Raw genomic sequence first — 17127 nt, forward strand, 5'->3', positions numbered from 1 at the left:
TCTTACTCCTTTCTCTCTATATATGGACAGAGTGATATTTGATTACTGGACATTCCTTTGACTTCACTCCAAGCAAAGGACTACCCAAGACCAAATGAGTCCTTCCAAAGGAAGAGTCTGCCATGGTGAATAAACAGTGGGGGAAGATGCTTCAATTTTTCATGGTATAATGGTGGCAGAGCTTTCCTCTGGGAAGATTCCATATGTGTATATATGTGTGTGTGTGTGTATATATATATATATACACACACACACACACACATACACACACACACACACACAGACAAAGCCTTGGGAATCCTCTGATTCTGTCAGGAATAACTTTGGAGCTATTTTAATTTGTGCTAAATACTTCATTTGTACCATCTCAGAAGCATTTGGGCCTTAACACATCCAAATGTTCGGACTCATTAAGAAATAGGCAACATTGCTTTCCCTGGTTGGTCCCATGAGCTGGCCTAACCCAAAGCTCCCCTACCTCAAACTCAAATCCGATGTGGTCAATGGGGATGGTGTATTTCCGGGCATAATTCTGAGAGACACCCGTCAAAAAAGACTGTGTGAAGTAGAATCCAGAGATCCAAAAGACCACAGGGGGCCCATGGTCAATCCATTCCTGGAGAGCCGCAGAAATAAAAATTCAAAATCAACAACACATCAAAGATAGTTCAAAGGCAGATAATGTAAATGAGTCCCATTAGGAAAAATATCTTTTCTCATTTTCTCATTTTTCTTAAAACAGGCAGCCCTCTAAGTTTAGCTTATATTTTCCCACTTTTGAAATGAAGGTACAAAGACATATATTTCTATATATATTTCTACTTTAAGAAAAGCTTGGTGCAAGCTGGTATCAGGGGTACAACAGAGACTAGCAGTGGAAACTATGTGCCTTGTCTAAACTGAGCCAACAGCACTCTCTCATAATAGTTGCCATTCAGGAATGCAGGCCCATTGTTTCAGGTCTTCCTTTTTTTTTGTAGGACAAATATCTGGAGTTTTATGTATAATAATTCAATGTTGACACACTTGCTCAAAAAATTTAAATTACCAGGCAGCCAAACCGAATATATCTTTCAGTCGAATCTGGCCCATGAGCCACCAGTTTGTGACATGTATTCTGGTTCCTACTCTTGTCTCTATAGGCTATAATCTTTCCAAAGACTCTGAAAAGTCTCCCCCTGCCCCCCCCACCTCAACTCTGGGAAGATTGTCTCTAGTAGGTGCTCAGTCCATTTCAGAATGTCCTCTACACCTGAATGAGCATGCCAGGTGCCCAGTTGCCCTGATTCCCAAGTACCTGGAAGAAGGCCAGGCGGGCCAGCAGGTCAGCCACATAGCCCCCCAGTGGCTTTAATGATGGGTAGGACTTGGCCATCCACATGGCTGGCACTTTACCCACGACCATGCTACTGAAGACATCCTCCAGCTCTGAGGACATCAGGACCTGCCCTTTGATAGCTTGGCCAAGATTAATGAGGCTTCCGCGAACCACTTTGGTCAGCCTGCAAGAACAAAGGAGCTGGCTCAGCCAGTCTCTCTGGTTTTATTCTATCCAAGTATACTAACTCCAGGTCTCCTTTCACTTTTCCCCTCTTTCAAAGGTCATACAAGTGATATACACTCATCATAGAAAAATTACGAAGATGAGAAGAAAATTAAATCACACAGTATCTCATTACCTAAAGATAACTTTGATGTTTATCTTTCCAAATTTTTCTGTATGTAAACATAAATTTTTCTTGGTATCTGTTTTTCTCTCTTAGCATAGAGGGAGCATCTTTCCAATTCAATAGGAACCTAAATCATCCTTTTATTTTTAAGATTTTATTTATTTATTTGACACAGAGAGAGAGACAGCTAGAGAGGGAACACAAGCAGGGGGAGCAGGAGAGGGAGAAACAGGCTCCTGGCTGAGCAGGGAGCTCAATGTGGGGCTCGATCCCAGGACCCTGGGATCATGACCTGAGCCGAAGGCAGATGCTTAACGACTAAGCCACCCAGGCACCCCTAAATCATCCTTTTTAATGACTGCAAGGTATTTCATTTTATTTAACAATTTTCCTATTGCTGTAACATGTTATTTCTAGGTTTGTTGTCACTGTAAACAACATTGCTAGGAACATCCATCCATATCAATCTTTGTGGAAACTTTTAATGATTTTCCTGGTAATGGTAGAATTTCTGGGTCAAAAGGTAATAAAATTTGGGCACTTGGTGGCACAGTAGGTTAAGTGTCTGACTCTTGGTTTTGGCTCAGGTCATGATCTCTGGGTCGTGAGATCAAGCCTCATGTTGGGCTTTGCACTGGGCGTGGAGTCTGCTTAGGTTTCTCTCTTCCTCTGTCCCTCCACCCCATGCATGTGCTCTCTCCCTCTATCTCTCTCTCTGAAATAAATAAATCTTTTTTTAAAAAAGGTAATACAATTTGAAGGGATTTGATCCATATTGTCAAAGTTGTTCTTTTTATAGATTATGAGGTCCATGCTTGAGAAAAGGCAGCTGAAGGGCATCCTGGGAGATGCCAAGTTTGCCTGTCTCTCTCTCCGGCCTTTATGTTATGAGACCTAGCCAAGCCCAGAGGGAATTCACCTGACAGTGCCAAAGAGCATGCACCAGAGAGAACTTGTCATCTCCAAAGACTTTTGGAATCCCAGCCAAAGGGATATGAGAATGATCAAATACAAGAAAGAGATTCCTGGATGTGTAATCACTAAATAGTCCTACTAAGAGGAATTTAAGGGTCAGACATTTGGTGCATGTGCTTTGCTGAGGAGTTAAGAGGCAAAGTGACCATCTGAGGGATTACACTGAAGATCTGTAGCTATTCCACCTAAAGACCTACTTGCAAGAGCTTTTTCTATTTTTGCAACTATGAGTTCTGCTAGTTTCAAGGTTTTAGCTCCCAGAGAAGGAACATTTGCCCTAAAAGACACAATAATGGCTCCCCTGAATTGGAAGCTGAACTGTCATCTAATCATTTCGGGCTTCTCATACTACTCGGTGAATAGGTCAGAAAAAGTACTGGGGGGGAATGTAAGAGTATTACTCAATGTGATTAATCCATTGACCATCTTTGGAAAATAAGATTGCTGTTAGCCTGTTCTCTTCTGTTACAATGACCAGTGGTAAAGGCTAGTGAAGTCCCCTGCAACCACCAAGGAAGAGTTCCAGTGACCTTAGAAGAGGCAAGCCATTAGGCTTAATATCTGGATGAATGACAATTATCTCCCATCATGCCAAGGTATCTGACTCACAGGAGTGCTGCTGCATCTTTAGCTCATACCCCATACTTTGCTTGGTTCCCCCGTATGGCCAACTGCCTGTTGACTCTAGAAACTAGTCCTGAGACTGGGAAGGCAAGGAATTTTTAGATGACATTCTTCCAGTTTTCTAGTCCTTCAGAGTCAGGGCTGTCCCTAAAACTGAGCAATGAGGCAAATGGAGATAGTAACAGATGAAGAACTGGGAGCAGTTAGAACCTTGGACTTGAAGGCAGAAGTGATGACTTTTCTCATTTGGCACAGATGGTCTTTGAGAATCCTTTCAGTCTTATTTAGAAGTCAAGTCAAGATGATCTATTGGGTTCTATGCTATATATAGTAATTGGAGAAGTGAGTAGGGCCAGACACCCTTAGCCCCATGGCCAGCCCATAACACCCCTTCCCTACCTCTGTGGTTGGGGTAATGGGATAAACTTCTCTCCACCACTTTCTCTGTTCATATTGATTTCACGTATTGGCTAAGTGCATGGGCTCTGGGATCAGACAGCCTGGGTTCAAACTCAGTTCTGTCACTGAATGACTATGGGACCTTGTGCAAGTTACTTCACTCTGCTGGGTCTCAGTTTTCTCATCTGTAAAATGGTGGCAGAGGGATTACTAATTGTGCATATTTCAAAAGACTACTATACAGCTGAACGCAAACACAAGCATGGTACTTGGAACCATACGTGACACTAAGGGCTTAAGAAAAGTGGTTCTAATAGTTACTTTTCCTATTAGCCTGCTTGGTATTGGTTTTAACCTGACTTTCCAGGTGTCATATGCATGAATGGGAGAGAATGAATAGAAAAAATGATTTAACAGTAGGTGAACACATGCTGGGATGGCCCTACTGACAGCCCTCCCTGTGAGTGAGGCAAGCCACTTCCTTTGCACAGCAGCCCTTATCAAGCATACACATCTGTTACTGCCCATGAGATCATACCCCTACACTCCAACTCCCAGGATCCAAGTTCCCAGGATCCAAGTAAGACCATCTGGCCCACCTGTTGAATCTTATGAGCTCCTGCCTTAGGACGGTGTTCATGGATTCCTCATAGACCACGGGGTACAACTTCACAACCACTTCCAGGTCGAAGTCATTGGGAAGCTTGGCGAGTATGTCCTGGGCCAGCTCTTCAATCACTTCCTTAAAGAGCAGACAGTAGAGAGGTGAATGAGAAACAAGGCCTGTGCACTGTGGTTTTGTCTGGGTAAACCTGAACCAATGAGCATTGAGTCTGTATGACCTTCCTGGGACCTCTCCCACAGAAGCCAATTCTGCCCCAGGGAAAAGGAGGGCCCTCACCTCTCTACTGGTCTTTGGGAAGGCATCGCCTCTTGGCCCAGAAAGTAACAAAGCAGAGCAATGACAGCCTGAGGGCTGGGCGGGGAATTCCTCCTCAGCCAGGTAGCCTCAGGGCAGCACTGAACCCTGCCAAACTCCTGTCTTTTAAGGTTAGCCCTAGGAGAGCATCTCCTACAGCTCCCTCAGCCAGCGTCTCAGAACCAGCTCATGGTACAGATGGGCCTCTTGCTCAGTGCCAGCGACAGGACAGGCCACCTGGGAAGGCAGTAGGCCATTCCTCAGTGTTGAACAAGAATAGTCCAGGGCAATGGAGTTGGCCAAGTGGAGAGGGGACAGGCCTAGAGGAACAAGGAGTAGGACCCGGCTGTGGGAGAGACAGAGAGCTCGGCCATCCTGTGGATCTGAGAGGCTTGGAACAAGCACTTCCTTCCCTCTTCTCTCTTCTGTGAGGGGGAATTTCCATCCCTAAACTGAGACCAAGCAGGCTACTTTATCTTCATACCTATTATCACTTATGGCGCTATGAGCCAAATCAAGAGAAATCCATAGCTGAGAGGCCATGAACATGGGTTAGCTTGGAAGGTAGGGAAGGGAAGGACAGGGAAAGAAGAGGGCATGGTGGCATCAGAAGATGGTGGTCCTGGGTCTGGCTCTGCCTGAGCTGATGAATGCTTTGAAGCAGGTGTCTACCTCTCATGCTCATTTCACCCTCATCTGTAGACTGAGGATGGTAGACGGGGTCTGCGCTTCATAAAGTGTGCGCTAACCATGAAAGGCACCCAAAATGATTGATTCTAGGTGTTTCCAGGGCATGGAGTAAATCATGTTGAATCATATGGTGAGAAAGTCACTCTTTTTCCAAGTTTCAGCCACCTTTCACTTTTCATTCTTCTCAAGGACAAAGTCTCGGATCAGTGCTAATTAAACGCTCTGTAACACTGGCTGATCTTCCTCTTTCCACAAGGAGCCAGCAGGGCCTCAGCGACATCATCTGTGAGGAACCTAATAACTATTTAACTTTCATTTTCTTTTTTGTGGCTGTCATGACTTTTTTGGAAATGACATTGGGTTTCCACTTATGGTACTGATGAGCAGCTTTTAAAAGAAATGTTTTTAAGCAAAAGAGATTTAGTTTTAAATATTATGTAAATGGAGTGTAGATGATATATGGGTATAGCAACGAATCATGAGGAGTATCCAGGAGCAGCTGACAATCTGGAAACACTGGTGCTCTTCCAGCTCTGTATCTAAGGACTCTCAGCAGGAAGACCCGGGCACCCATACTCTCCCCTCAGGGGTCTGCTAGACCTCCACTCTTCTGCCCTCCTGGTCATCAGCCACAATCCTGCGTGACCACCAGGTGGAAAACTGCCCGGGAAACAGAATTATGTCTCCTGCCCAACACCTGGTTACCTGAGGGGATTTGCCACTCCCTCCTGCCTGCCTAGGGAGGGTCAGCAGCACCCCTTGAAACAGCTGGTTGGTTTCCTGGTTGTCCTTGGTGATGTCAGCATTCTCATGGAGGCCAAAGACTTCTGGGTGGGCTGTGATGGGTAGGTTCCTGAGATAGTCGATATAGGACTGGAAAGGAAATCTTCAATTGACACAAACCCGGGTGCCCTGGTGTCCCAGAGATCACTCAGGGCTTGGCCAGACCTAACCCAAGCAAGAATCACACGGGGTTGGTAGCACGGGTCACGCCTGCCCACCACCCCACACACCAACACCCCCCCCGGCCCCCCCCCCCCGCCAACACACACACAGGGTGAACACATCCCAAGCTCTTCCTCATACAGTTTTCTGGGGAGTGAGTATGAAGGCAGAGGTCTGAGTATCTCCCTTCCCACCCCTAGCTTCTCTTTGTTTCCCCCCTGCCTCCCAGTAGTTCTGGCTCTGCATTGAGACAGAACTGGATTTGGATCCTAGCTCTATTGCAGACTAATTGTGTTACCTTGACACCCAGTTTCCTTATTTGTAAATGGGAAGATAAGTCAGGTTACAGAGGACTAGGCCTTGACATATAATAGGTGTTCAAAAAAAGAAAACTCTTTTCAATCTCTCACAGATTTCCTGTTTTCTTTTTCCTGTCCCATTCTTCCATCCAGTTTTTCTGTCCTTCCCCTTTGAACCTTTGTTTTCAAGTACCAATTTCTAGCCTGTTTACTACTAAGGCCTCATTTTAGCCATCTGTCCCCTTAACCCCCCAAGATGGACCCCACATTTTGAAAAGGCCTTATCTATCAAATGCTCAGTTTTCATTAAAGAGTAATAATGTCTCTCTTAGGGGCTTTTTGGAAATAGTTTATGGGCCTAAGTCAGGAAGCCCAAGGCTACCTCTAGGCCCTCCTTGCCTACACTGCAGCCCCTAGCCACATGGGGATTGCCGAGCCCCTCACCTGGTAGAAGCCATGAGGAGGGATGTAGTAAATGTCTCCAGGAGCGAGACAGTAATGATCCTCCTCAATTTCCTTGCAGTAGAACGTGGACAGAAGGGACAGCAGGAGACGCCTGTCTTTGTCATCAGTCACTCTGCCTCCGTAATTACATTCCCCTGGGGACAACCAACAGGAAGAAGTTGAGCCCAAGGAAGGTCATAATGAACTTGGTCATTAACCTAAAACAGGATTCTTCCAGCCAAGGAGCTCTGCTGAGACACAGGGTTGCTAAAACCAATGCTCACCTTGGGATGACACCAGGCCTTTTTGGTATTATGTTTGCTACAAAAATAGTACCTATTCACCTTATTAGAAGTTACAAAGCAGAAATAAACTGAAAGAAAAACACTAAAATCGCCAATAATTCCGCCAGAGGTAACTATGAACATTTAGACTTCTTCAGGTATGTGGGTATGTGTGTATACATACGTGAAAAGCATTACAGAAAGATGGTTCAGGACAAGCACCCTGGCATGGGACAGTCCTGGGTTCCAATTCCAGCAGTTCCTTATCCATCAAGAAGTAGAGATAATTGCAGTAACCGTTTTACAAGGTTGTGGTTAATAAAGCTTATAAAACATCTAGTATAGTGCTTGGCACACAGAAAGCATTCAATTTATTATAGCTATTATAAATACATATATTTATTTATTTTAGAAAATTGAGATTATCCCATACATCCTGCTTTGGGATACTCCACCCCCTTCATTAATATCATTCTCTGAGACTCAGGTTTCTACACTCAGATTTCTACAAAAAGAATTAGGTAACTCTTTGGAAGCCACATCAAATTGTTCTCACTAACCCCACGACGCATTTTCTAGCTGGTCCAGATTCCACAGTATGTGGGTGCTACCTGGTATTTTGTAGTTATGGACAACACACTAGTCTGCAGGGAGGAAACACATTTGCGTGTATAGTGTGTGTGTGAAAGATGGGCTCATTTCCAATCCCAACCATTCCAGGAAGACATAGGTCTACAGACAAGAAATAGGAAATATGGCCCAAGTTCAGGGCGAGAGACCTCAGCTTCTCTTGGTTTTGGAGGGGTCTGAATGCCTAGGAGGAGGATCTGGGTGGTTCATTAAGGGAGAAGTAAGGGTCTAAGGGGAAGCTCATACTTCTTGAGTAATTTGAGCCCTGGCAGAAGCTGTCCAGACCATTGATAGGTACATTTCTTTATTTTATTTTATTTTATTTATTTATTTGAGAGGGAGAGAATGAGAGACAGAGAGCACAAGAGGGAAGAGGGTCAGAGGGAGAAGCAGACTTCCTGCTGAGCAGGGAGCCCGATGTGGGACTCGATCCCGGGACTCCAGGATCATGACCTGAGCCGAAGGCAGTCGCTTAACCAACTGAGCCACCCAGGCGCCCCGATAGGTACATTTCTTTATAGCTACTTATATGTCTATTCTGGTAGCAAGAGCAGAAGTTCCTACAGGCACCAGGATGTGCTTTTGTCTCTTCTAAGGTCTCTACTCTCCCTGCTAAAGGGCTGGGGGTATCGGATTAAGAATGTATTGACTTTGGGCCATCTAATTTGATAACAACTGTCCAAAAAATGAGACCTGTCTCTCTGATTAGTGTCAGTACAGAGTTCTAATGATCATCCATATTTGTTTTTTTTTTCTTTCCTGCCACGCATATAGGCAGGTTGCACTTCTCTGGGTCCCTTGCAGGGGGCAAGGTGTGGGAGACAAGTTCGTGTGCACTTGATTCCTGGCACAAGCCCTTCAGTGTTCTCCCTGTGGCATTATGACACACACATACGTCCTGAGACGTGGCATCGAGAGTCACTGGAGCTTTTGCCAGCCGTGCCCCTGATAAATAATGACAATGAGCACAGACCCTTGCCGATTCACACTGGACATGTAGAGAGGGTGAGAAATGGACCTTTGACCTCTTACACCCTTGAGATGTGCAGATTGTTGATTATCTCAGCCTAACTAGTCCATCCTGACGGGAATAGGTGGAAAGTGAGTATCCTCATGCTGGCTGACACGGTTGGGGCAGGTCGCTTTATGAGCTGCTGACAGTCCAAAACTAAAACCATACCCCAGGGCAACGATGCATTCATTCTGCATTCTTTTATTTTTTTTTAAACATTTATTTATTTATTTATTTTAAGATTTATTTATTTATTTATTTGACAGAGAGAGAGAGAGAGAGAGCAGGAACACAAGCAGGGGGAGTGGGAGAGGGAGAAGCAGGCTTCCCGCAGAGCAGGGAGCCCGATGCGGGGCTAGATCCCAGGACCCTGGGATCATGACCTGAGCCGAAGACAGACGCTTAACGACTGAGCCACCCAAGTGCCCCACATTCATTCTGCATTCTGAAGAAGAGCACTGGCATGTGCCTCTGAATGGCCTGAAATGATAGGAATAGGACTCACTTCTTTAGAGAAGTTCTAATAGCCATTGACCTTATGTTGTGTGTGTCACTTGGGGTTTTGTTGCAGGGGACAGTGTGCTGAGTTAAGGTCTGCGTGACCTTTTACAACTGAACTTAATTACTCTAAAGCAAGATTTCTTAATCTTCGCACTATTAACATGTTGCAGTGGATAGTTCTGTGTGGTGGGGGCTGTCCTATGCATTGTAGGACAATGATGCATGTTTAGCAGCATCCCCGGCTTCTACTCAGTAGCAGCCAAAAATGTCTCCAGACATTGCCAAATGTCCCCTTGGGGGCTAAACTGCCCTTGGTTGAGAACCACTGTCCAGAGGCCTCAGTCTCACCAGCTATAAAATGGGGTCACTAACGTGAAGCTCATAAGGTTGCTATGGAGACTGGATGTGATGACTGTGTATATAGAGTGCCTGCCGCATGATCGGGGAACGTATCCAGACAAACTCCCTAACATATGGAGCTAAGGAAGAAACTTGTGTGTAATCTTGAAAATGCCCAGGGTTTTCCTACTAGGATGCATTTTGACCTTTGGCCATGGTATTCCACTCACTTAGCCCGTCTATAATTTATCTTCTATCTCTGGGGTTACATGATGTGTTCCTTGAGGGAAGCAACCAAATTTTATACATTTACGTTCTTCCATATTATGTACTAGTATATATTGGGTGACTAATAAAAGGTTGCTGATAGACTGCTTTAATACAAAACAGCAAGTGCTGTTTTCACCTCAGGGAACCTCTGTTGGGAATGCTCTCCTTCTTCCTTCCCATGGCCTACCCTACTTTCTTCTTCCACTTATAAACTCCTATTCGTCCCTCAAAACTCATCCTTTATGCCTTCAGGAAGTTCTCCATGATCATCCCCTACCCCATCCCTGAGATTTAATCATTGTGCTACCTTTCTACTTCATAAATATTTCTCTTGTTGAACTTACCACTGTATTGTCTTTTATTTCTTTTTAAAAAAAGATTTTATCTATTTACTTGAGAGAGAGAGACAGAGAGAGCCCGAGTGCGGGGAAGGACAGAGGGAGAAGGAGAAGCAGACTCCCTGCTAAGCAGAGAGCCCAATGTGGAGCTCGATTCCAGGACCCAAGATCATGACCGAGCCGAAGGCAGATGCCCAACCGACTGAACCACCCAGGTACCCTGTCATTTATTTATATATATATGTATATATTTTCCTTTGTAGACTGTGAGCCGCTTGAAGGTAGGAATTGTATCTTAGTTTTTTACAATATCTGGCATGGTGACCAGCATTAGTAAGAGCTCAATGTTAGTTGAAAGAGGAATACTGAGTGAGTAAGTAAATGAATAGAGATGGGATCAGAAGGGTAGAAGGGTGGAGTATGATACAGGAGATTTATAACTGCAAAGCTTCCTCCCATAAATACCTGTTAGGTAAGTTAGAGCATCAAATGGCACCTCCTTGTAGTCATTCAGAAACATCTGGATCTGCCGCATACTAATCCTCAGGTCAGATTCATTGAATTCGTAAGGAATATTCCAACCTGCACAAAGCATGGAAGAGGCTTCAGTGCCAAGAGCTCATAATTTCCACTCAGACGTTGAGCTGTAGAGTTAAGCATCATTATGAATCAGGAGCCTCTTTCAGCCCCATGAATATCAAGCACCAGGCCAACTATTAGCCTTGACATTTACTGCCAATGTGGGAGCCATTCTGCCTGAGAAAACATCCATTCTAAAATCAATTTCCTTATGGATCTCCCCATTTGTTAAGGTGGATGTTAATATCGTGGGATTTGTGGAATGAGAATTATTCACTGGAATACTGTGGTAATGCACAGAGTTCCAAAAATAACACTAAAGCATAGCTAGAGAACAGTATCTATGATTAGGCAACAGAACTAAGTCAGCTTTGAGAATTCCCCTCATTGTGCTCATGGGAAAATGGGATAGCCAACTTCGAAGAAAGTATCACTTGCATTTTCAAGGGCTTAGTGATGAACGCCCAGTGGGTCTGGGAAAGGGCCACAAATGCATGAACTAACTGGGCGTGGTGGGAGACAGCAGGGTAGGTATGGTCAGACCTGTGTTCAATAAAGACGTTTAATTTCCTCCCGAACATTTACGTGCAAATAAAAAATATAACAAAATAATAAAATCCGTGGTCTGGCACACAAAACACAAAACACAACTGGCCAGTTGGTTGCAAGCCAAACTATTACGTGGATTTTTGGAAATCTGGTGTGGGTGGAAGAACAGTGGTGGGAGAATGTGGTGTATGAAACTCAGATGCAGGGGGAATGTCGCCCCCCCCCCACGACTGTTTCATCCCTGCACCCCTCTGTGGAAGGGTCAGGTGGTCTGTGGAGCTATGGTGTGATGGTAGAAGGAAAGAGGATGCTCAGAGAGAATCACCAAGAGGACAGTTTGCCTCCTTATCTAACCCAAAAGAACAGCTGAAAATACCTCGAGGTGGGTCATTTCAAGGCTATTGAACAAAATCAGAGGCAGCCCAACCTTAAAACCAAGTGGATATAGAATCTGTATTTAGCAATTTGATGTTCTCCTCTAACAAGAGTATTAAGTTAATATAAAGTATTAAATTAAGTTAGGCCATGGATAGGTTACATTAATAATGAAATTTATTTTTATTTTTTCAGGAAGAAGCACAAATGTCCAGGTTGTATTTCTTTCATTCTTACGTACATGTGTAGAGAACTACTTACAATGTCATAAATTAGCTGGTGACAACTCCCTGGGGGAGTAGGCACGAGGGACAACTCTGGAGGGACAACTCCCTCCTGCCTAAGATAAGCAAATACCCATTGAAGGGAAGGGCCTACAATCTTCTCATCAACATATTACTTCAGTAATTAGGAGACCTCTGATTTTGGAGCATCAGCTCTTTCCCTGACATTGGTAGTGACCTGGTTATAGGGGCTGCCAGATTTATTAAGTAAAAGTACAGGACAGTCAGTGAAAGTTAAATTTCAGATAAACAAATCATGCTTAGTCTAAGTCTGTCCCAAATATTACACGGCATATACTTACACAGCATTTTACTGGCAACCCTCTCTGAGTACAAACTCGAATACACACCTCTATCTGTGTGTGATCTGTGCCCCAGCAGCCCACCTGCACTATCACCTCTTACCTAGGGGTCCGAAGTTTCTCCTCTCTTGAACAATGGCATGGAAGAAACAAAGGCCAAACAACAGCTTTTGCCACATGACTGCCTTTGTGCAGCTTTGGAAGAATAGGGGGTCCGAGATGGGGTCACTGAGGTAGGAGCGCAAAAGGTTGGCCCGGAGCCCCTTGGGGGGCTCGTTGGTCATTTTGATCCCATTTTGGAGGATGCTAACTGGAAATTTCTCTGATGGATAGCTGGTTAACCAGAGTCTGGAAGAACAACAGACCTAAACTAGTTAGAGCAATACAGTAAGTTATATAGAAAAACGATAACAAAAAATAATAGCCACCGTGTATTAAGCACTACTAGATGCCAAACCCCATGAGAATATGTGTCCTTCCTTCACTTGAATCCAGGGTGGCTATGTGAAGGGATTAGCTATCCCCTTGTACCAATGAGGAAATGGAGGCAGGCAGAGGTCACGTGGGTTTTTCAAGGACAAAATACTTAGAAGCAACTGACAAAGGCCCTCTCTTAAATGCCACACCACATTCCCCCCCTGCCCACCCCCCGCCTGTGCTAGACTACCTGAGCATCTGTGATGGCCAGGTACTATCCCTGGCACCCCAGGAGTGGCCAGGAAGGAAGAGAAGAGACTATGAACATGTAGCTTGAGGCCTGACTTCAGGCTGCAGTTAGGTGGTGCTTAGCCCATACCTTGCAAACCAACACCACATTATAGCATAGTTTTGAAGTAGTTGCCAACTTTTAAAAATCTAGGTTTTTTTTTTTTTTTGAATTCTAGATTCCCACCTTCCCTTGAAAATAATCAGAAAATCCAATCACAAGGGGCCTGCCTTCCTGTATGGCAACAGTCACTTGGTATTAGGCAGTCACTGCTCTTCTCTAAAGGGCACGGGCTTCTAGTTCACCACTGTCGCCACATCGCTCCGTTGATGTCGGACAGCGAGGCTTACTGCCCATGATGACTGCTAGCATAGTGTGGGAACTGCTAGATCCCTTGTGCCTGTCCTCTGCACTCATGTATGTTATATTCCTGGATCCTGGAGGCACCTGAGGTAACGACTTTTGGGTTAGGACCGTAGTATAGAAGACCTTAATGTCAGCATGAATAATTTTTTGTTCATTGAGTGTGTCATTGACAGTATTTAGTCAACTCACCATCCCGAACTAGATAGAATTCCTGAAACTGATGGATCCCCCTTAAAATCTTCCATGAATCTTATATGAGTCTTTCACGAATACAATAAACTATGGCCTAATCTGGCTTTGTAAATAAACACCAAACACTTTCCTGTTTTGGGGCAGACATGACTAAAATGAAAATAACTAGCAAGCTTTGTGGCCTAGGACAGGAGTTGGCAAGCTTTTCCTATAAAAGATCAAAGAGTAAATATTGTAGGCTCTGCAAGCCATATGGTCTCGGTCACAACGGCTTGTAATGTGAAAGCAGTCAGTGTATGAATGAGCATGGCTGTATTTTAATAAAACTTTATTTGTGGACACTGAAGTTTGAATTTCATTTAGTTTTCATGTGTCATGAAATATTATTCTTGTTTCGTTTTTTTTCCCAACCATCTAAAAATGTATAAAGTTATTCTTAGCTTACAAGCTAAGCAAAACAGGTACCAGGCTGTATTTGGTCTGCAGGCCATCGTTTGCTGACCCTTGGCCCGGAATAAGAGAACATTTGAGTTGAAAAAGGCTTTGAAGTCTGTCTGGTTTATCTCATCCTTCTGTATATGCAAAAACCAAGGCCCAGTGTTTCCGGGCTTAAAGTTCACAAAAAACAAGTAGACGTTTCTAATATTGATTACAATTCTGCAGAGCCCAAGAAATATAGGATAGAGCAGCGTGGACAATGGTGGACAATGGTGTCTATACTCCAGGTAAGGTTTTTTCAACACAATTTAAAAAAAAATCAGATTTGCTGACATTGAATCTACCTTCCCAGACACATCTCATAGTACATCCCCCAACAATGTCTCACAGCATATACCCCACAGTCATAGAATAATGGCTCAGTGTTTCCTTCATACACACTTTTGCTTTTACAGATGCTGTCCCTTCTGCCTGAAATGTCTTTCCTGGCAAACTCCTATTCATCTTTCAAAACCCCACGTAACTGTCAGGCCTCCGGGCATTCCCCAACTTTCCCTTCCCTGTTCCATGGTTCTTGTGTAAACAAGTACGGAAGATATTGCATGGTGTCAACATCACTTATCTGTGGTCTGTCTTCTGTTAGCCTGAGAGCTTCTTAAAAGCAGAACTGTGTTTGTTCACCTTTGCATTCCCAGCCACCAGCATGATGTCTGGAGCTCAAGGGTGGGGCCCAGAAACAGGCTGTTGGGGGGGTGGGCAGGGTGGCACCTCACCTGAATCTTATGTTAGTGCGTTCAGGAACAATCACCTCCTCACAGATCTTCTCCAGCGTGGGCATCCAGCTCGTGGCCAGGTGGCAGTTCTGTAACACCACCCAGGTCCCATCTATGATGGCAGTGTTGATCATTTTGGCAGCAATGGAGCCTTGGCCTTGGCCAAGGGAGATGGTCTGTGTTCTGGCACCTCCCATGCCAAGGTCATTGGCAAACTTCAGCAGGCCTGCACCCAGGAAGAAAAGGGGGCTTTTGAAAAAGGACAGGCCAACTAAGACCATATTAACAATAACAATGCAGAAGGAAGGGTTACATCAAAATCACTGGCTCCTGTCAACTACAAAAAAAGCATCTCTATGCGGAAGCTTTAGATTTCTGGTAAGAGGGTAAAAGAAGCTACTGTTGATTCCTCTTTTGTTCTGAATACATAGACATTCTTTTTTTTTTTTTTTTTTTTTGGTGTACTGTTCCATGATTCATTGTTTGTTCATTACACCCAGTGCTCCATGCAGAATGTGCCCTCCTCAATACCCATCACCAGGCTAAGCCATCTCCCCAGCCCCTCCCCTCTAGAACCCTCAGTTTGTTTTTCAGAGTCCATCATCTCTTAGACATTCTTGATTAAAAAAAAATTACACATACCAGAAAAAAATTCAGAGTCTGAACGAAAGAGAAATTCCCAAGTGCCAAAAATGAAGGGGGAACTCAAAACTAGAGAGGTGAGCACACAACCAAAGAACTAGAAACTAGTTTGTTACAAATGTATTTTACTAGAAAAATAGGCATGTGTATAGTGAAATTTCAAGTAAGTCTCTTTCACTTCTCTCTTCCTCAGAGGCAGCCAAAGTTACTAGCTCTTTGTGAATCCTTCCAGAGATATTTTATGCATTGAAATAAATGCATATATAGAAAACTACATTTGCTGCTCTCATTTAGATCTTTCCACATCAATACAAGCATACCTCAGAGATACTGTGGGTTTGGTTCCAAACCACCGCAATAAAGTGAATATTGCAATAAAGTGAACAAATGATTTTTTTTTTGGCTTCTCAGTACATATAAAAGTTATGTCTATACTATTCTGTCATCCATTAAGGGTGCAATAGCATTATATATAAAAAAAACAATGCATTTACCTTAACTTTACAATATTTCATTGCTAAAAAATGCTAACCATCATGTGAGCTTTCAGTAAGTTGCAATCACTGATCACAGATCACCGTGACAAACATAGTAAGAATGAAAAAGTTTGAAATATGGCCAAGAATTACCCAAATGTGACCCAAGACATGAAGTGAGCAAATGCTGTTTGAAAAGTTGCACCAATACTCTTTCTACCACCTTGGAGCCTGTGGAGCCTGCGGGGAACAGGACTCCTTTTTTTTTTTTCTTTTTTTAAGATTTTATTTATTTATCAGAGAGAGAGAGACAGGCAGGCAGAGGGAGAAGCAGGCTCCTTGCTGAGCAAGGAGCCCGACGTGGGACTCAATCCCAGGACCCTGGGATCATGACCTGAGACAAAGGCAGACGCTTAACCAACTGAGCCACCCAGGTGTCCCTGGGAACAGGACTCCTAAATCGACAAATACATCTGGAAGGCTGTGCTCCAAGGCTATTTTTCTCCAGAACCAGAGGGAGAAGACAGCTCTTCTTAAAATTGGAGGTGTTTATGCTCAACATGAAACTGAATTCTGTCTAGGCAAGAGATGTGCTTATGTGTACGAAGCAAAGAACAACACAGTGACTCCTGGTGGCAAACTGAACAAAAATAGAGTAATATGAGGAAAATTAACTCATGCTCATGGAAACAGTGGCATGGCTTGTGCCAAATTCTGAAGCAACTTTCCTGCCAAGGCCATTGGCCACAGAACCGTGTGATGCTATACCCCTCAAGGATTTAAACTGACTGAAAAGTAAATAAAGGTGTAGATTTGTTCTCTTTATTTTTTTTTAAAGATTTTATTTATTTGTCAGAGAGAGAGAGTGAGTGAGAAAGAGAGAGAACAAGCAGGGGGGAGAGGCAGAGGCAGAGGGAGAAGCAGGCTCCCCGCTGAGCAAGGAGCCCGATGTGGGACTCAATCCTAGGACCCTGGGATCATGACCTGAGTTGAAGGCAGATGCTTAACCGATTGAGCCACCCAGGTGCCCCAACTTGTTCTCTTTAAAAAAAAAAGAGGGGCACTTGGGTGGCTCAGTCAGTTAAGCATCTGCTTTCGGCTCAAGT

The 17127-nt window shown here is 44.1% G+C and overlaps 1 protein-coding gene across 1 annotated transcript in view; it reads right to left on the reverse strand.

The window, feature by feature from the left end:
* Positions 1-17127, reverse strand: part of DNAH3 (dynein axonemal heavy chain 3) — a 180901-nt gene that overhangs the window by 1370 nt on the left and 162404 nt on the right. Inside the window, exons 53-60 of the mRNA XM_073887961.1 lie at positions 14904-15129; positions 12532-12776; positions 10805-10921; positions 6966-7120; positions 5983-6150; positions 4268-4410; positions 1298-1502; positions 479-616 (exon numbers count right to left, since the gene is read on the reverse strand). Coding sequence (XP_073744062.1) covers positions 479-616; positions 1298-1502; positions 4268-4410; positions 5983-6150; positions 6966-7120; positions 10805-10921; positions 12532-12776; positions 14904-15129 — 1397 coding nt within the window. The remainder of the gene's footprint in view (positions 1-478; positions 617-1297; positions 1503-4267; positions 4411-5982; positions 6151-6965; positions 7121-10804; positions 10922-12531; positions 12777-14903; positions 15130-17127) is intronic.

Source organism: Callorhinus ursinus, unplaced genomic scaffold, assembly GCF_003265705.2.
Source record: "Callorhinus ursinus isolate GAN/ISIS: 27379988/994484 unplaced genomic scaffold, GSC_fseal_2.0 scaffold85, whole genome shotgun sequence".
Lineage (NCBI taxonomy): Eukaryota > Metazoa > Chordata > Mammalia > Carnivora > Otariidae > Callorhinus > Callorhinus ursinus.